The 21,400-nt window shown below is 36.5% G+C and overlaps 1 protein-coding gene across 1 annotated transcript; it reads left to right on the forward strand.

Moving 5' to 3' along the window:
• The first annotated feature begins 143 nt into the window (after nt 1-143).
• On the forward strand, nt 144-20,976 carry LOC136816537 (serine/threonine-protein kinase N2-like). The gene is made up of 19 exons (XM_067072878.1): nt 144-233; nt 857-1,226; nt 8,116-8,561; nt 8,889-9,068; nt 9,243-9,402; nt 9,659-9,768; nt 9,983-10,126; nt 13,646-13,721; nt 14,355-14,499; nt 14,887-15,193; nt 16,661-16,863; nt 17,041-17,116; nt 17,348-17,439; nt 17,561-17,648; nt 17,946-18,236; nt 18,385-18,465; nt 18,618-18,725; nt 19,037-19,279; nt 19,949-20,976. Exons 1-19 carry the CDS (start codon nt 225-227, stop codon nt 19,988-19,990), a joined length of 3,171 nt encoding a protein of 1,056 aa, XP_066928979.1. The 5' UTR covers nt 144-224; the 3' UTR covers nt 19,991-20,976.
• The last annotated feature ends 424 nt before the right edge of the window (nt 20,977-21,400 follow it).

Raw genomic sequence — 21,400 nt, forward strand, 5'->3', positions numbered from 1 at the left:
GTCTTGATGGGTTCTGTTGCTTGATATTGATGGTACTTTCTTTGGCTTAATTGTTTATGGTAACTTGTAAGTTGGATTCCTTTGGATTGAATTTATGCTGAAAATGAGAAGAAAAGTGAATCATTCCTAGGTTGCCCTCAAAATATCATATTTGCAAGCAAATATTGGAAATCCACACGTATTCACGTTATAACAAGTGAATAGAAAGTATAGAAGGCGACACGATGAGATCGGTAAGTTAATAAAATAAAAATTGATTATATCATAAAAATGACATAAAGCATTACTCACTGAGTATCACCAACAATCTTAGCTATTACAGGGAAGTCGATTAAAAGACAATGAACTAAATAAACTTTCTAAGTTATGTGATGTTATAATAGCAGCCCAATAGCAGTGAATGTTGTGTGGTAAAATATCAAGACATTCCAACTTTTATTGAAATTTTGAAGTTTGTTTATCATTGGCCTGACATCATAAATTTTGCCGTGGTTAATACATATCGGTAAATTAGTTTAGTAAACACAACCATGGACGCGACCGACTAGATTTTCTAATCTGAAATTTGATTGGTTCGCTTTGCCTTTCGGGCCTCTCCATTGGTTCGTCGGGTTATTTTGGACTGTGACTTAGAATGCCTGGCCTACCTTTAGATTCAACAGGGCTGCCGATTGAGATATTTTGGCTAAAGTGTATTTTGAAGTTTGTTAAAAATAGCCATGGGGTTATGTTCATTTCTTTAGATTTTTTTGAATAATTGATGCAGTAAAAGAAGATATAATTCCTCGTGTGATACTACTTGAATGTGACATGTAGATTTTTTCTTTCTTTATGATTTTGACAATCTTGTTTATAGCACTTAAAAGAACTTCGTCGGCAAAGTCTACCACCAACATTTTTCAGTAAGACCAACCTGAAGCATCCCCATCTTGGGCTGAACAACAACTCAAGGAGGCGTTGTCCCAGCCCAGATATGTCTAAAGAAGGGGATGAAAATGTTCATGTGGACACATTGCGTGACACCATTAAATTGGAAATCAGGCGAGAGCTAAAAATAAAAGAGGGTGCTGAAAACTTGAGAAAGGTTTCAACCGATAAAAGAACTTTAGCACAATGTCAACAAGCCATCAAAGCCTCCTCGCAGAAACTAGATGAATTACATGATCATTTACAGGATCTTAATGCCCATATATCTGAAGAAATTGTTATGGCATCAGGAGCTGGTGGTAAGTTTTCTCATTTTTTCACACACTACACATGCCTATGGTGTATGTTGCGCTTGATAGGATTGATGATCAGATAGGATCGATATGTGATCCATGAATCTTTATAGACTTGGGATCTATGCTCAAGATTTTTAAGTCCTTCATTGTTTATTAAAATCATTTCCCTTTCGATCTGTTTTCCAACAAGCAATGAATAAAAGGTCGATGCAGTTGATAACTCCAGGCGATGTCAATCAAACAAATCGAACGCCGAATCAATTGAACACAATCAAATGCAATCAAATAATTGATTGGTAATTGAATATATCACCCAGGATAGGATTTTCCGATCAATTGCTTTCAATTAACATTTTGATTATGTGTTTGATTATGTTTGATTATGTTTGATTGATTTATTAAATTGACAGTTAGTCACACTACCGTAACTTGGTCTAATGTCATATTATTCCTGTCTCTAAAGAAGGGTGTCGGAATTAGACGAGGGATGTCGATATTAGACCAACTTACGGTAGCATCCTGCAAAATGCATATCAAAGATTAATGCTGCGAAAGCGCTATATCGTTTTCTTGACTCGCAAGCCAAAAAATGCGTTGCAAAACTTTTAAAGGGATTCATGAAAAAATAACCCGGCGCTTTTTAATGAAATTAACATATTCAAAAACTATGAGAAATTGCCTAAAATTTGAGCTATACTTAACCTGATAACAGCTGTTCATAATTTTCTTACGTACGCACTGTAAACCTCTGAAGGCGCTTGAAAATTATACATCTGAGGAAAATAGTCCTCACGCGGAAAATTCTACAACATCAACAAGAATCTTGTTGTGCGCCGGAAAGTTAAAAACTGATAAGGCACCCTATTCATGAACACAATCACGCAACTTTGTTGTCATTCTTAGTCCTTTTAGACAAACGCGGCCCTTACGATTTCGAGATTGCATATTCGTCAGATAAACTTTCACGGGGATTAAATTTTGCGGATTTCGCGGATTTGGGTGTCATCCGCGAAATTAAATCCCATTGGAAATTTGAAATAGAAGGGCCTCATCCTTGAAATATTTCTAAACAAAACTCAAAATATGTCAAATAAATACTATTTGAATGGTTACTTGCATCAAAGAAGTGCAAATAATGTGTATTTCAACAACCAACATGCAACATTTGACAGTAGAAGTCACAAAATCGTCACCCAATAGTGCGACACGCGAAAGTTTAAGTCCCCGCAAAATTTTTTAATTTTGCGGATAGGCTCAACCACAAAATTTAATCCCTGCTAAAGTTTATCCCATTAAAGTAGATGAAAAAATTTGAACCAAGCCAACCTTGAAAACTAGTTTGAAGATCAACTTCCCAATAAAAAGATCTATGGGGGAGACAGAACCCACCTAGTTCCGCACACTGCTGGATAGGCTATTTCTCAGAAATTTTGCCGAACCTCAAACACTGACCCATTTACATGTGCAAAATTATTTTTACTTTAGCGTATAAACAAGGTCTAAAAAATCTAAGCGCTGTCTCAGGAATTGAATGACAAATATTTGGTTGGTTGATAATTCTGGCTGCTGCACGTTCGCAATCGGTCATTTTGTCTCATTTTAAGTTTTCAAGTTTTGATTAATTTTCTTGTGAACTTGAACTTGATTCAGGTAACTCTCATCCTTGTTGTTGCAAACACATCCTGTAGATGACTGACGTTGTTTTTTCTGAAAGCTTGATTTCCTAGTGCGACTAACCAAATTGATTCTAATTGAAATCACTTTATTTGCTCTCGTATAGCTGGGTAAAATCTGTTTTTATATAAATAAACTCTCATGTTCTTTTAAACACCCCCTGACAGTTGACAATTACGCTAGGCTAGACTTACCTCTTTTCTCTTTCTTATTTCAACAATACAATACTTACTTGGAATAATTGGAAGTGCTTTCTAGGTGAGCAATCTAATGTCCGCCTGCATGTTATTGATTTGATGTTTAATTGAGTTGGATGCAGCATTGGTTGCAAACCCCAGAACACAGGGCTCATCTGAAATGGAAGAAAGGAACTTGTCTAACTTTATTTTTAAGGTTAAATTCGTCAATTCTTTTAGGCGGGAGTTGAACAAGATTGGCCCACGGGTAGACAAGAAATTATATCGAATAGTCTGTAAGGCAGCTGATGTTCTGGGAATTCAGGCTTTGACAAGACAAAATTTGCTAAGTTTGGGTTGCAAAACAGGTTGTAAACCGTCTGACAGGGTGATGTTTGGCACAAGGTTTTCAAGTATCTTCCATGTATTCTAAAAAGTCCACGTAGTCCAAAAAGGCAGAAGTCATTTCTGGCGTTCCCCAAGGATCTGTACTACTTTTTCCCCTTCTCTTCCTGATGATGATCCACGATATTGACACTAACATCCTACATTCATTTTCTCCACATTGCCCAATAATGGGAGAAGAATATCTCGAAACGTAGCCAAACGTAAATCTCGTGATCCAAGCCATGATAAACTTCCAATATGAATATCACTGGGTTGACAAACGCAAACTTATTTAGATTATTCATTTCTATCTTCATTTACTGATGATGCATGTTTAATAAAGGAGATCTCTAATAACACTGATGTTCAACTTCTTCTTGGATTGAACATAGCATTCTCAGTGTACTTTTCACCAGGCTACTGGGCGATATCTTTCAGGTTGAGTTCCATTTCCATTTTCATTTTCTCCAAAGCATGAGAAGAGGTCTGGACACTGATTCTTTGCAGTTTTTAGAAAAATGCTTACACTGTTGACACATAAAAACACATTGACAGAAGTATTTCCCAAGCAATTTTTATATTGAAATCTACCATCGCTCCATCACAAAAGTCTTTTTTTAAATTTCAACCAATGAGATTTCTGCATATGATGAAGTTTAATGGCTGGCCCTAATTTTTCGAGCTAATAGCTTTTCAGCGCCTTGGATGATGAGCGGTCTTATCTTATTTATTTATTCTAAGGGTCAAGGCCCAGCAGTGTTGGCACTGTCAGCATATTTTTCCTCTGCAGAATCGCCATACAACAGGAGCAAATTTTTTCAATGTATAGACTCGAGTCGGGCGAGCAATAAAGATTTAATTACTTTTTTCTACTAATTAAGAAAGAAAGATTTGACCGTATAAGTTGGAGGTATTATTTTTTATATGTGGTTTTTTCTTACGCATGCGCACAATAGAAAGTCAGGTAGTTTGATTTTAGCCTGGAAGCGTTGATTGATAATTGCTCGCATAGGCCCCGACAAAGTCAAATTTTTTCGACCAGTTGTGTTTTTATAAAGATCCATTGCGCTGCGCGCTGGGCCAATTAACATTCATCTAGTCAATTCAAAAATTGTGAATGGCCTCCTAGAAAATCAATACGAGTCGGTATCCTAGATTCAAATTTTACTTTAGAAGCACCTTATTTACAAATTCTGATTGTAAAAACTGGTTTTGAAGTCCAGGGGGACCATATAATGAGAAAATAAAATAATAAAAACCCATATATACCCATTGTCAGGATCAACCAAGATGGACTAATACCCAAAAGTTTCAATATATTAACATTGGTTGTAGGTGCCTTACTTACTTCAGTATACTTCAGTTTGATTTGATGATATTCATCTGTCCAGCTCGTTGAGCCCAACACGTATAATTTGATCAACAAGAGCATTTGATTCAGCCAATCTTGTTTGTCGCGACGTAGTGTGAGGTTCGTCGGGTATAGAGCACAGATATTTATCGAGTCGTTTCTTGAATGAGTCTTTTGAACAGCCAGTGATATTTCGTATGTCAGAAGGAATACTGTTGAAGAGTTTTGGACCCTGTACAGCTAAGCTCTCACAAATAAATTTGCGAAAGCTACTTCGTTCGATTGTTCGTAGTTGGCATTTTCGACCATGACGGCTTGTAGTTGAAGACGAGACACCACCTTTTACAGTGCCATCTCCTTCAGTGTGGCTGAAATTTGGTACTATACCCTCTAGTATCGACCAAATATAAATAATTCTGTATCTCTCCCTCCTCCTTTGTAGAGAATACATTTTCATCATTTTCAATTGTTCCCAATAATCGAAAGCACTAAGGCCTTTGATTTTATTGAAGAAGTTCTTTTGTACAGATTCAATCTGTTCAATTTGGTGGATGCTGTTTGGTGACCAAAGCTGAGAACAATAGTCGAGGTGAGGGAGAACTAAGGATTTCCATAACGTTATCATAACATCACTGCTTCTGTTGTTGAATGTTCTCAAAATCCAACTAGAAATGTCCTTAGCTTTTGCTATCATTTTATTGATGTGATCAGTGAATGAGCAGTCACTACTCATCCACACTCCAAGATCTTTGACAGAGTTTTTGTTTTCAATTACAGTTTTGTTGTTAGTGAAATAGGTTGATAAACTTTTTGATTCAGTATCTTTACCGTATTTCAAATGTTCGAATTTACAACTATTTAGTTTCATGTTATTGTTCTCAGTCCAATCATAAACTATGTTGAGATCATGTTGCAACTTGAACGTGTCAATTATTCCTTGGATTTCTTTAAGCATTCTAGTATCGTCAGCAAAGCTTGCAAGGATTGAATACCTGATATTATCATCAATATCAGAAATCATCAGAAGAAACAAAATTGGCCCAAGTACTGTTCCTTGAGGTACTCCTGATATGACAGGGGCACTTTCGGATTTGAAGCCATTTACAACAACAGATTGTTGTCTGCCTTTCAAAAACGATTCAATCCATCGCAATAGCTTTCCTTTGATCCCGAGCTGAGACAATTTGTGTAACAAAATTGCATGATCAACTTTGTTGAATGCCTTACTGAAGTCCAAATAAATTGTGTCGACATTAATACCTCTCTCAAGGTATGATAGTATTGTATCATAATGTTCAAGGAGTTGACTCAAACAAGATCTACCTTGTCGAAAGCCATGTTGGGAGTCATTAAAAATGTTATTCTCTTCTAGATAATTAACAATGTTTTTACGCACAATCTTTTCAAAGGTTTTCATTATGTGCGAGGTTAGTGACACTGGCCGATAATTTTGGGCTTCACCTTGGTCCCCACCTTTGTAAATAGGAATGATATGACTGTCTTTGAAGAGATGTGGTGTTTCCCCGTTATCAAAACACTCTCTCCAGATTGAACAAAAAGGAGTTGCTAGTTCTTGACTACAATTTTTGAGAAAGATAGCAGAAAAACCATCAGGTCCTGGTGCTGCATTTTTGGATATTGTTCCAATCTCCTCAACAAAGTCCTCTTTCGTAAAATCAATATCAGTCAAAACAAAATCACTGTCTTTTTCATTATATTTTGCGTTTTCGAGTGGTGTACTGAAGACTGATTGGTACTGTTTTTGAAGAATGTCTGCCATTTTTTTACTGTCAGACACATAATTGTTTGTTGTTTTATCTATTAAAGGACCAATTCTAGCTTTGGTCTTACTATGTCTTTTCGCATAAGAAAAGAAATATTTTGGATTTAGTTTGATCGCCTCACAAGCTTTCTTTTCTGCAGTTGTAGTACTCTTCCTGTATGAGGTTTGTAATTGTTTTTCAATATCAACAAGTTGGGTTTTGATTTTTATAATCTGAAAACAGTTTCTTGCCGAGATGAATCTTTTTTCTAGCTTAGAACGCCTCCTCATTAGAATCCTCCTTTCTCTCGGAATTATTTTATTTTTGTTCGTTTTGTAAGGTTTCCTAATTGGAACAAATTTTTCTACGATTTTTTCGCATATTTTTAACAGTTTTTCAAATTTTTCTACAGATTTTAATTCATAAAATTCATTGTCCCAGTCAATTTGAGACAGTTCATTTTTTTCAGATTCCCAGGCAATTTCTTCGTGATAGAAATTGAATTTTTCAAATGAGTTACTTGGAATTCTGTTGTTTGTTTCAGTTACTGCTTCTATAGTTTTATGAATGTTAATATTTACAAATGAATGGTGCGTTATGTTTGGGTTCGTTGGGATGCATGAGTAGCTATGTACTAATTCACGGTTGTTTGTCCATACTAAGTCAAGTATATTGCCATCTTTGTGTGTTTCCTTAAGGATACACTGTTGTAACGTAAATTCATTTGCAAGTTCACTTAACAGATATAAACATTGCTTCTCATCACTAGAAGCTCCTTTTGTAGAACTCCCACAAGGCCAGGATGCATGTGGAAGGTTAAAATCTCCTAGCAAGAATATGTCTGGTAAGGTATTTTCCGCAAAAGTATTGAAAGTATCTCTCATCCTTTTTAATATTTCAGAAAATTCTTTCGAGGTTGATGGATGACCGTGAGATGAGTCATCTGGTTGTCGATAATTAATAATTAATTACTAACCTTAATTACTATTAAACCTTTTTAGATTTACACTTTTCTAGAAGTTGTATTCCTAGCGGTCTGACCAAGGCTGAAACGTTAAAATTGAAGAATTTTAATATCAATTAACACTACGGGGCTAGTAATTAAAATCGTATTTTTTTAAATATACTTATTGAAAAACAAGTCCTTCCGTCACTCTCAGCCAAGTTTGAGAATAAGCTCAAGTTAACTCAAGTTAAACTTAGTGTTAAGTCCGTTCCATTATTTTTCTGAAACAAGGAACTTTACTTTGAGCAGCACTACATTGGGGGAGTGTTTATTTGGCATAAATTATTAACACTTATTGCTAGGGCTGATCTGGGGTTGCATTTAAAATTCAAATGATATCTTTCGGCAACAGCTACAACTATTGGACCTTTAAAAGACTGAAATTGGATCCAGTTTGTTACACTTGTTCGACTAATATGATAATATCTTTGTTTTTGAAAAACTATAACCATAGGGATATTTTTTGAGGTGGGTTATATTATCGACCTGCAGGAAAACACTAAGTATTTTTATTTTTATTTTTATTTTTTCATAGATCCCGGTAAGGAGATTCTGTCACCACAGAAGTCAATGATCGCTTACAAAGAAGACATCACTGATCATTATGGAAATAACCGAATGGCTTCTTTAGAAAAACAATTAGCGATTGAAATGAAAGTAAAACAAGGCGCTGAAAACATGTTACAAATGCTTCAAGGGAAAGACAGTAAAAGTAAAAAAATGATCGCAGAAGCCGAGCAGATGTTGGCAGACTCTAAAGTCAAAATAGATGCAATAAAAATGAGTATTTTACGAGAACAACAGAGTGAAAAGAACACGCCTGACACGCCCAATAATCGTGCAAGTTTACATGAGAAATCTTTGGAACATCGTGTTGATGATATTAGACATCATATAGACATTGAAACCAGAGTTGCGGAGGGTGCTCGCAATATGTTGAAACATTTCTTGATTAATTCCGATAAAAAAGGCATTAACGAGGTAAAACTTCTTATTGAGTGATCCTTCCATGGTCCCCTGAGCTGAGTAAATCTTCCAAATATTTATGTTATCTATCTTCCCAAATGACCAGGTGGCAATCAATTTGACATGTATAAAAACAGGATATTATTGTTTTGTTGAGGTCTTTTTCAGGACTTAAGCATAAAGAGGTACATACAAAAAAATTCAAACCATAGTGTTATCTATTTAAAAAAAGGGTCCTTGCTATGTGGATCAATACCTAGTTGTATCATTCAAGTTGTTTTTATTAAGCTATATTTTTACATTAATAAATAGTTAAAAATCAAAGAACATTTATTTGACTAGGCTGAAAAGACTTTAGTGGAAGCAACCAACAAATTAGATTTACTTCACATGTCTCTGGAGAGGAGGATAGCCGAAATCAACCCTGCAGCTGCACAAGTGGGCATCTACAATGAAAAATTGTTACCATCACCCAAATCTCGACAGAGGCTGAAAGCTGCGGCAGTCACTGGCAAACTAGAGGTAACACTAATTTTTTACCCTGGCCTATTAGATTCGGCTAAGACACTTTACTAGCAATATCATTATCTTCATCTAATAAACTGAATCTGTGTATATGATTGTCAAAGAGGACCTTACTCAAAATATGAGATCTGCTCAGAAGTAATATTCCTTCCCTGTTGTCCCTCATTTCAGGTCAAAGTACTTGGTGCAGAACATCTTCTAGAATCCGTCCCCAACAGGGATCCACGCAAAAGCAACACCATTGTAGCCAGTCCCGACAACAAGTTCCGATTAAGCAAACGAATGAGTACCAGTACTTATAATAGTAAAACTACTGACGATTCTTGTTTATGTAAGTTCATGTTATTCAAATTGTCATTTTTATATCTTTTGAGTTTTCTTTTTGGACACTGTAAAGTATGTTAAAAATATATTCTTTGTATAAAGTGAAGCTAATTTTACAATCTGGCTTTTTCTTGTTAATTCTTTTTCGTTGTGCATTTTTTTTTTGTGAACAATCTCATCTACAGTTAGAGTGTCACTTTGTTTTTAACATAAGAATTGTATAATGAGCACGTGACCAATAGTTTTCAAATCTTCTTTTGTAGCGGATATCTGTGCAGTTTTGAAATTGGATAATGTTGACGTGGGCCATTCAAAATGGAAATCTAAAGAAGCACATTGTTGGAACGAAACTTTCAATATCTCCCTTGATAAGGTACTACACTCTGTGATTATGTTTTGAATTTTAGGTGTCTATGAGATTATCATTACGTGTTCTGCTTGGTGTAATTTCGTTGTTTTTTTGTACATTGTACACTTTTCCTATTGGAATATTCATCAGTTTGATAGTTCTAAAGAAGGTATCTTCATCTAACAGAAACATAGACTAGTAACTATTGACTTAACTTTCTTTCCTCTGCTTTTTCCAGGCGAGAGAACTAGAGATCGGTGTATATTATCGAGATTACCGGTCATTATGCGGAATCACTTTTCTAAAGTTGGTCGACTTTCTGGATAACCAAAGACATGAACTGAAGTTGAGTTTGGAACCTGTCGGTACATTGCGTTGCGAGGTAAGATCCATCTATTGTATCCTATGTCATATTTAGTTCTTCGATCCTTCGTCTGTCATCTTTAGTTATAATTTGTTGTGAAGCCGTTCTACGCTAGTATTATGCAGGTAAGGAAGCATGATATGATATGGAGGTTTGAACTCTTCTTTTCCGCGGGGCTTTCGCTACTTTCGCTCCTCGGAACAATATGAATTGAAAGAAAGGTTTCTTAATTCAAGTTGTCGGGCTTAGTCGATTAGTGCGACCACAGTATATTTACAGTATACAGTACATTTTCTTAGGCTCTGAAATCGGTGTTGTTTTTCATTTAAAATAACTTATTGCGCAAAAATTGTGGTTTTGTAGGTGATCCAATCTTACTCTTCTTATTGTTCAAATATTCATGCGAAAAATAATTGGTAGCCATCTTGAATCTGCCTCATATCTCATTCTCGTCGATTGTGCATCTTTGATAGCGAGATAACCTTTTTGTTTTGAGTCCCCCCTTTTGTCCGGACAATATCATTGTTTACCTTTCTTAAGAACATCAGTCAGAAAGTGAAAATGCCTTTCGTATATTCTACATTTTCTAAAGGAAGCTAGAATACATATTTGTCGCCGAAACTATTAACTCGATTCTTGTTTTGAAGTTAATTGCACTCAGTACTAAATTCAACGGCCTTAAAATTATTTGTTTTTAATATCTTTCTTGTCAATCCTGTTTCCTTTCATTCATCAAATTTCCAGTAAGTTGTTTTCACAGTTGGGGATGAAAAAAAAGAAAGAAAAAAAGTTCGAAAAAGAATTATTTTGAAGTTTTGTCCAACTTAGGTCTTGGATGTAACTCATTTCCATCACTGAATTATTAAATTCCGCTGAAATCAAACACTGTTCGTTTGGATGAGGGAGCCAATCAGAGGAGAGCTCTTCAACAATTATTTGTGTGCATTTTTCAATTCCATTCTCCATTCAGACCTCTTCGTAAGTGAATGGTCCATTCAACTGAAGCTTTCACCCACTTATACATTTATTAAAAATATCAACCTATTCAAGACGGAGAAAAAACGAATTCTTAATTTCCTTAGGACGAAATCAAAATGCAAAGGATTGAGTTTACTTTGTGCAGAAAAACTTCTCATTGTTGATTACTGTTGGGAACATTCAGAAGATTTGGTTAGCTGATATCAAACACGCTCATCTTCTGCACAAACACTCTCATTAACAAATCATTGTCAAAAATACTACTGCCATTTTCAAAACAAAAATATTGAAGACGAACTTTGTTGAGGGGTGCTTTAAATTTTTGCGAAGCATTGAATGAGATTTTTAATGAGTTGTCAATACATGGTCGTGTGATGAGAGGGTTTTATCAAGATGAAGGTCGAGCAGCATGTGTATGACCGTCTCCTTGAATGTCATGGCAGATTCAAATACCGATTCTCCACCCTCCTCTTCCTCCTCACTTGTTCAAAAGAGAATCAATTCTTTGAATAACAACAACAAACCAAACCATGCTTCATCCGCCACCCGCCCTTCCAGTGTTATGGCGTCCAGGACTCGAACGACTGGTATACCGGAAAAACGGGCGACCAAGAAGCCGGTGCCGTTACCCAAGTCCGGTTTGAAAGCTCCGGTTCCTGTTCGCGTAGCAGGAACTTCATCAACTGCTCACAAGGTGGCAACGAGTAAAGTTAGCTCCACGCAAATACGCGCTACAACACGAAAAACTACCACCGCAACGGGAGGGCGAACTTCGGTCACTTCTTCCAAACGCAGTGGAGTCAAACCTGCTCCACCTATCGCTATTCGAACTTCAACCACATCTACAGCTACCAAAGCTAAAAGGGAAAGTCATATCCCTCAAGCCTCAAAACGCCTATCAAACTCTTCAGCAAATAGCACAAGAACTAAAACCAAAGAAAAAGAAAATGTCCCTGTGGAGGATGCGAAAGAGTGTAAATGTGAAAACAATCAGAATTGTGGATGTAAAAAAGAACGTAAGACTGGAGGAACGAGTCTAAAGAAGACTAAATCAACTCGAACTCCTCAAAGACATGCAACTTACGTTTCTGAACTCAATAAAGATATTCGTAAGAAATTTCAAAAGCAAAAATCAGAAAGGGAAAAGCAAGATAAAGTTGCGAAAGAAAAACCGAAAGTCAAATCTAAACCTGCCAAGAAACCGGATAATCTACACGATAGGAACTTACAAAATAAACTTGCGAGTCCTGGGCGAATCGTTCACTGCCCGCTTCATTCAAAGTTCGGGAATCAGTTGTCGAGTAAATTTATCAAAGCACGTTGTATACCGGAATGTCCACATTATGAATCAAAACCAAGCCGTAGTAATTCCCAAGCAAGTACTGTTTCTAATGCTTCAAGATCTCCCATGTCTTCACCGGCCGTTCAGAAACGCACCGTGGCAACTCGACCTGGTGTACGAACTGCAAATAAAGCACAAAAAACTGTTCCTTATGTCATAACTTCAAGTAAAAAGACAATCAGTAATCGTAATGGAACGAGTAGTAATGTTCGCGTACGATCTGCACCACAAAAATCGACAACGGCACCTAAAAAACCCGTTCAATCCTATCTCGTTCGCAATGGAATGATACCTGATCCACAGAAATCCACCCTCCCTCCGCCCATCGCTCCACGCCCAAAAAAAGTACGACAGAAAAGTTTTAAATTGAGTCGAACGAAATCGAAATCGTTCAAATACACGAACAAACCGACCGTTTCCAAACGAATACAAAAGATCAATCAAGACCTGCAACAACAAAAGACACGTGCGACGGAGAGCGATGATAATTACTCTACTACAGACTTTGAAACAGAAACGGAGGGTTTGTCCACAGACTTTCTCTCCACCTCAGATGGTGGCCATTCTTCGGCCGATGAAAAAGTTTACAAAAAATCCACTCCAACAAAAACTATGAAAAAGGCTGCACGACAAAAAAGCTTACGTTTGAATCGTACCAAGAGTCGGTCTAAATCGTTTCGCGCAAAAGCTTCGAATGTGACTAAGCGTCCTTTATCGAAGAAACAATCCGAGACTTCATTATTAAGCGAAGATAGTTTACAGTTTGATGACGATAGTCTAGGGGCTGGACAAAGTGTAAACGAATTAGATTTGAACTTAGAAGATTTTGATGAGAACGGTGCCTTATTGTTCGATCAGTTTGACGAAAATGCCGGCACCGACGAGGAAGGAGAAGATTTAGAGTTCGAAACTGACGAAGAGTTGGTGTCTTATTATTTCGAACTTTTCAAGAAAGAATTTCCTGAAATCGTCCAATCTGCTAACCTAACTAAAGAAGAAATGGTCAGTTTTCTTAAAGCTCAACGCGTTTTTTCTTGCTGCGCTGGTTGTCTCGTTTCCGTGAAAACTTTCTTAGATTTTCATTCCACGTTTCATGTTTGATTAACACTTCGAAGCATATCAACAGTTCTACAAACTCACAGTTAGTTTTTTAAGCTAAATCATGCCATTGCATAAGCAATTGTTCAAACTCTCATTTACATTTTCTTTTTCGACAGGTCACTTTCTTCAATCCACTGGTGAACCGAAGGCCGCGTTTACAACGTCAAAAACAATTGTTCCCGAAAGCCAAAGGTAAGTCCAATCTTCAATAAATTTCAATTAATCTTACATAACATTTCGAAAGTCCCATATATTCCTTGATATATTGATTTGGCAATATTGATTAAGTTCGACTTAGCACCATTTTTCGATTAATGAGATCTTTTTTACCTCTTTCATTGTGGAGTGAACTTCAAAACACAGTACACTAAACTGATCACACTTGCGCTAGAGTGGTCAACATTTCCTTTTATAGCACTAATCAACAAATCTCCACTCTTCCTCTCAGTGTTTTTTCTCACGCTCTTTTCCCTTATTTGGATTGTCAGGAAACCTCTAAATACTATGTGTACCATTTCCTTGTTGTTAAGAACATTAGCTAGACGTAGTAATTTTGATAAACATTTCAAATGTCAGAAGCTTTGTCAACTTATTCATAAGTGTGGTGTTCTTGCTGCTTCTATTTCTTTGTATTGTTTTCAAATTTTCTGGAAAAATGGTGTGGAGTGAAGTTCTTACTGAGATCTATGTACTTGTATTCTATGTTGCTGTTTGCTGCTTTTTTGGAACCGGTATGGTAAGATCTTACAAAATAAATTCTCATTCAATTCAAGTTGATGCTTTTCTCACTCAGTGTTTACCATTTCTCACTTTCTCTTTTTCCAGGAAAACACTTCCTTCGCGCTGGTGATATGAACACGAATATCGCAACATGGGCGCGATTACTGAAAAGGGCGGCACCGCCCTCCTCGCAGTCATTCAGTCCGAACGCTGGTGGTGGTAGCATGTCTAATTCCGACATTAGTTTAAAGTGAGTATCTCCCTTTATGATTCATGTGCTACATGTTGTTAATATTATAGGACTTTTCATAATTCGAAGATATGATTTCATTACAAAAAAGTTTGAATTTAAAAGGATTGTGGTAGCTTTTAAGCTTCGTTTTTTCAAGTTTTCTTTGGAAGAATTTAATGACGTGGAAAAAAAGGGTTCTTTTTCTATTTCGCTCTTCAAAGACGGAAAGAACGGCAAAAGTTTAGAAGAAATCGTCGTCAATTTTACATAGAGTATTATTAACTTTTGAAAGTACAATTGTTCTTCCAAACTTGTTTTTATAACAGTCAGAAATGAAATATGTATTTGCCAAATCCCACGAGTGTTCTTCTAACACATGTCACAAATGATTTTTCTTTCTTCCAGTTCGAACGAACCGACGTTGGTGAGCTCCACTTCGAACATCCACTCCCGCTCCTCATCACCAGGCCACCACTCCGCCTCATCATCAAACCACTCATCCATCCAAGATATCTCAAACGCAAAAAATCTCTCTAACCAAGATTTAACGAGACCGACCGATCGACCCACGAGTCGTGAGCTTCCATCGCTTGACGCTATTCAACGTCACGAAACTCCGCCCGCCGCCCCGATCTCTCCGCCTTCCACTTCACCCCCGCCTCCTGTTGAATCGAACATTTCGCCTCCTCCAAGACAAACGGCCACGCCCACTGTAAGTTGTAATTGCTTGTTATTTAGTCTTACTTCTAATGCCAAATCATAATGATTCTATGTCGGCTCTTAATGCAACATATAAAAGTATCACTTGATGAAAATCAATTAATCTCAATACCATTCACGAAAAATTTCACCATTAAATAACAACGTATTCACTGGATTTGATGGTATTAATGTTCGTGCCTTTAAATTTTGATCATCAATTCACTCCCACAAGCTACAATCATGGTCGAAATATTGAGATTTTAGTGTATTTTAACGTTTTTCAGAATTTCGGGCGAGAATTGCTATGTTAGCGCTTCCACTTTCTTTCATTGAATATTTCGATTTTAGAGGAGTTCGGTGGCTATAATATATTCCAAACCTTATTGGAGCAAATCCGAGCTATTAATTCCCGAGATCCTAAGGTCCTAAGTTTTATTAAGTCTCATGTTAAAACTCAGAGCTGAAACTCCAACTGAACTTTGACGCGCTTAAAAATCATTTGTGGTTTAAAATTTCGCAGGGAAATCCCCTTTGTCTCTAATATTTTGTCCATGATTGTATCTCACCTTTTCGATCTTTCTGTCTTCTGCTGCAGTTGCTAAATGTGACTCATCTTTTGTCTTGGGATCAAGGACACTTCTTTCGGGCTCTGTCGTTTTCTACATTGGGCAAATCATCTGATTCTCTAAAAAAGAGACTCAAAAAAATCAAAAAAAAAAGAGAAAAAAGAATGGGCAAGCAAAGGCAGAAATTTAATTGCTTAATGTAGATGGGTCTTTAATTTCGAAACAAAGGCTGACGAAGTCTAAACCAGGCTCTATCATCAAAATATTGCGTGCGAAAACGAAAGCAACACGCGGACAGACAAACCGCTATTAATATATAGATCTTAAATGATGTTTCACAGTGATGCAAGATATTGTTCCTGGTAACCTATGTAACAAATTTAATCCACAACACGAACAAGAAATACTTTTCACGGCTCAAAATGGTACCGCTGTTACCTGGTTAAAGTAATTTCGCAAAACGAACGTTCATCAATTCCACTACATCCATCTAGAATAATCTCCCTAACGATATGAAAAATACTGGAAACAAAGTCAATTCCTACTTTCAAATCTTCTTTGAAGCGATATATTTGCATTTAGAAATTCATCCTGTTGCTAGTTCCCGTCCCTGTTTAATTGTTTTCCTTTTACAGTGACCCCTAGAGGACACAATGGCTGAGCTGTCTAAAAAGCGTTGTTTGCCAGCCATTTTAAATATGATCTAAGTTCCAGGCAGAAACTAGTTTTTACTAGGCTGTCCGAAATTCAAATAAAAATAAAAATAGAAAAATAGAAATGATCGATGAGTTTCTTATTGTTAAACAGCCATCATGAACGTTGAAAAACCGTTTATCTACAATTGAATATGCTGTGTAATCAATTAAGTCATTATGGAAAATTTGCAAGAATTTTTTTTGGTTTTCTTTCAGACGCAGACGATAGCAAAAGAACAAAAGGCGTCCATTAAATCACCTTCACCGCCATTAGATTCCCAACGCCCTTCGTCCAAATCTGATCCGCCCAAACCCACCCCTGCTGTTCCTGCACATGGAAAATCATCGCCCAAACCAGAACTGAAATCCATCGGCAGAAATTCCGGTAGAAAATCAGCTGGCAGGTCCCCACCACCAAGGTGAGCAGCAATCATAATTTGTAAAGTGTTAGCAAAAGATTTGAATACAAAATTCTTGTTGTTTCACACCCTTGATAGCTTCATGTTTTATTACCAAAGTTTTCAGTATAAAAAGATAACTTGCGCATTTAACCAAGAGCTGCTTGTAATTCATTTCCCAAAATGATTATTTTGCAGGAGATCACGAAGTCTTACGATGTCTGTGGACCAATTCCGACATATCAGTGTTCTTGGGCGTGGTCATTTCGGAAAGGTGAGAAATAAAACAACTCTTGTACTGTAACCATTTAAGTTTAGTTTGTTAGAAATAAGCAGTCTTGTGTCGGAAAAAGATTGACAGTGTTCCTTCTTTTTTCTGAGTGGGAAATTACGCTTAAGCCGGACTTTTTATGAAAATCAGTTGACTCCAACATCCTGTTAAGCGTGCCCGTGATGACTGTTTAAATTGCTCTAAATCGGAAATGCATTTCCCTTCTCTCATTAGGTACTGTTAGCGGAATACAAGACAACGAAAGAACTGTTTGCAATCAAAGCCTTGAAGAAAGGTGATATTATCTTCAGAGACGAAGTTGAAAGGTAATTCTCATACTCATGTCGATCGCCTCCCCCCCCTTTTTTTTAAACTTCTTGAAAAATTCCTAAGAAGAAGTTGTTGTGATTCCTCCACATTTTAACTTTCGGAAATTCTAACTTTCAGTTTGATGTCGGAGAAGAGGATCTTCGAAGCAGCCAACTGCGTTCGTCATCCATTCTTAGTCAATTTGTTCGCATGTTTCCAAACAAAGGTTTGTAGCCATTTCTATATCTCTTTTTTTAAGTTTTATTAAAACTTTACAGTTGTACCTTATCAACTATATTCGCCTCTTAAATTGTTATCAAGACATGGTCATGTGAGCGGGTAACTCGGAAGGTTTTTATCTTTTCCTCATATAGTGCTCGATAGTTTAATAAAACAGTGTTACAATGAGAGGTGACTAACTTCTAATTTCAAACTCAGAGTTTCATGGCATCTCCGTGCCATTCTTTAGTGAAAAAAAAGTTATACATTAGTATACAAACTTGCTTTGATCTTGTTATTTTAGGACCATGTTTGTTTTGTGATGGAGTATGCACCAGGAGGAGATTTGATGATGCATATTCATGAAGAAGTGTTCAGTGAGCCAAGAACCATGTTTTATTCTGGTTGTGTCATCCTTGGTCTACAGTACTTGCACGATCACGAGATTGTTTACAGAGACTTGAAATTAGATAATTTATTACTGGATGCAGAAGGTTATGTGAAAATAGCAGATTTTGGTTTATGTAAAGAAGGGATGGGTTTTGGACAGAAGACGGGAACGTTTTGTGGAACACCAGAATTCTTGGCTCCTGAGGTACGTCGTAACTTTTATTACTTGAATGCTTTCACACTCCAATGAAACTTGCCAGTTGGTGACTCTTCTGAACGCTGTTTTGGCGTGGCTGTTACTCAAATTTCTCTAAAGGCATCTTCAACATCTGAAAACTTTATGATTTATTTAGGTTTTGACGGAGACTTCGTACACACGTTCAGTGGATTGGTGGGGCCTGGGTGTGCTCATCTTTGAAATGTTGGTCGGTGAGGTAAGCGATTATCTGAGCTCGAAACTTTGCAATGTTTAGTACAAAAGATTCGCGTTACTGAAAATTTCATTTGCAAGAAAACCTAATTGAAAATCCTAATAGAATTGTGTCGATTAGAGTACTAAAAATGTTTCTCTTCTTCTCTTGAAAAGAGTCCCTTCCCCGGAGATGATGAGGAAGAAGTGTTTGACAGTATCGTCAACGATGAAGTGCGTTATCCGAGGTTTCTCTCCAATGACTCCATCGCACTCATGAGGAGGGTAAGTTATCTAGAATGATATAGTACAATCATTAATTTCGAATGCTTACATATCGAATAAGAATTGATTAAATGGTCGTTTTTTGTATGGAGCGAATAGGTCATTCTGCATTAAACCTTTTCAAAAGAAGAAAACATGATTGTACTTAAACCCCGCTAAATGACTTCATTCTATCTATTTACTGCAAGCAAGGTGTATTGGCTTCTTTTTTGTTAAGAAAACACGAAAAATTACGAACTCTAAGCAAGTTCAAGCTCAGCTCTATACTCTACTGCTGGATGTTCATCTATTCTACTTTTTCACTTTTTCAGCTGCTTCGAAAGAATCCGGACAGGAGGCTGGGAAGCAGTCAGCGAGATGCGGAAGATATCAAAAAGCAACCTTTCTACAAAGACATGAAATGGGATAGTTTACTGCACCGCAAGTTAAAAGCGCCCTTCGTCCCAACCGTCAAGCATGCTGAAGATGTCAGTAACTTTGACGTGGAATTCACTTCTGAGGAACCGGTACTCACGCCTCCTCGTGAACGGAAAACGCTGTCCACCGCCGATCAGGTAAAGATTGTGAATGCTTTTCACGAGATCTATTCGTTAAAAGATGGCTTGTATTTTTTATTATACATTCGTGAGGCTGCCTGTAGAGTTTTAAGGAGCGCTCATGCTTTAAGGGCTCTGACCATAGTGAATTTTGAAATTTATTTTCTGACTGATCTACGCAGAAAAACCATGCCATATTGTATATTTTCTGTCAGGCCTTTAACCATTCCTGAATCTAAAAAGGTAAAAATCGCGAAGACAAGTATTTCAACTTTGAGGACCTTATTTTCAGCGAAGAAAAAACATTTTGAAAATTTTTTGCACTAGATGGTTTATCTTTTGCTGAACAAAAAAAAAAATTTTCGGAAAATTTTTGTGAAAACTTTTTCGTCTCAAAATCTTGAAAATAGTGGTTTTTGACCAATTTTTCAACTTTTTCGTACAAAAAGACAGTTTTTGTAAAAAGTGCCAAGGAACTTGCTTTATCTTCAAATCTCATAACCGATCTTTTGACTATGTTCGTTCAGAGCCCTTAATTAAGCACCTTCTTGCTATCAAATCAAAATTTATTGTATTTCACTCTGTATCTACACCACTCACTAAGTTTACAAATCATGAATGTCTAGAAACCTTGAAAACCTCCCGATGCCACTTGATTGAATGATTGTTCTGATGGTTAATTTTCAGCATATGTTTTCTGGGTTTGATTACGTGGCGAACTGGTGTTGAACACATTGAAGAACCACGTGGGAGAGTTGCGTATTCGCCTTTACGAAGGAGGATTTATCTTCAAAACGTCTGAAAGACGTCCATAAATCGACCGCCGGAGGATTTCCACAGATGGAGCTAGCCCCTAGAGACGCTGTTGACCAGTGTACTGGCTAGAGAGACGAGAAACATCCGTTACGGCAGATCAATCGACACATTTTATGCTGTGTAAGAGATGCAAAGCATTCGTACTACCAGCATTGGAGATCTCAAAGACGGTCATGTTGTGGAACTTTAGACCGCCATCCAATATGACGTACCTTTTTGGTAATTTTAATGGAAAGCAAAGCTTTTTGAAGAGCTTCCTGGAGTTTGATGGACTTTTTGGTACACTTTTTCAAACAATTTTTTGGATAAGAAAAGTTCCTTTTTTGAGAATTTTAAGTATTTATTATTTCTTATGGTGAAACATACAAATGGAATTCTATGTTATTGTTATTCACGCAAATGAACCTTTTTTGTAAATTTGCGATTTTTTTGTAATATTGACTTTTTTGCTTTTTGCAGTTGAAGTCTTTTATATTGCTACAAAAGCAAATTGGATGCAAAATATATTTTCAAAGGGTAGCTTTCTATAAAAAGAGGGTTTTGAAAGTTCGTTCATTCTGTTCAGTTTTATCACCAAACTTACACGAAATGAAATGAAAAAAGTTTTATGATGAGTCCCATAATTTATCACTGATTCAGGAACATTTATAGTCTAATAAGATTAGACTGGTTTTATATCGCTTTCGAAACAAGTTAGGTATGAATTAAATTTTTCACTGCTGTTACGTTTGTCATAAAAATGTAAAAAAAATATAGTCTGTCTAGTGCGGAGAAATATCTTTGGAAATATGATTTGTATATTACTACCTAGTCATTTTAAACTTGTCTTCTTTTTTCAATTTTTTTTCTAAAAAAATTAAATATTAAATTGTTAATAAAATATTCTAAAATAATTTTTATGGAATACGACTCAATTTTTTTGGTGCTTCCAGTTAAAGGTCATTAAAAACCTGGAAACTCTTTTTCAATTTTTGACGTTTATGGTTCACCACCTGGTCTCCCCAAAGCGATATGTAGAAGAAGCTAAGCTATTTAAAGCTAAATATTTGCTGATCTCGGGATTTACAAGAATGTAATTAGATCGTAGTTTAGCAAAATCGTCAAAAATAAGTATGATTTTTGGTCTCTTTATAATTCTTTCTTTACAGCAGCCTCATCTTCACGCAAAGCAGCTTTCAAAACTCGTCTGAATTTCTGATTCCCTTTTGAAAAATTTATCATGCTGAATAAGAGTTGATAAAATTTTCGAGTTTGCTCAAAATCATTTCTGTTCGGACCTCCTCTTGAGGTCTAGTAAATGTTGCATGAAATTATAAACACGGA

This window comes from Clytia hemisphaerica, unplaced genomic scaffold, assembly GCF_902728285.1.
Source record: "Clytia hemisphaerica strain Z4C2 unplaced genomic scaffold, Clytia hemisphaerica genome assembly, whole genome shotgun sequence".
Lineage (NCBI taxonomy): Eukaryota > Metazoa > Cnidaria > Hydrozoa > Leptothecata > Clytiidae > Clytia > Clytia hemisphaerica.

What these genes read in the sequence shown, in the direction of transcription:
- LOC136816537 (XM_067072878.1), top strand. An exon ending in AATTCCGACATTAGTTTAAA is followed by an intron (nt 14,500 to 14,886) that starts GTGAGTATCTCC and finishes TCTTTCTTCCAG; the next exon opens with TTCGAACGAACCGACGTTGG. An exon ending in CAGAATTCTTGGCTCCTGAG is followed by an intron (nt 18,237 to 18,384) that starts GTACGTCGTAAC and finishes TGATTTATTTAG; the next exon opens with GTTTTGACGGAGACTTCGTA.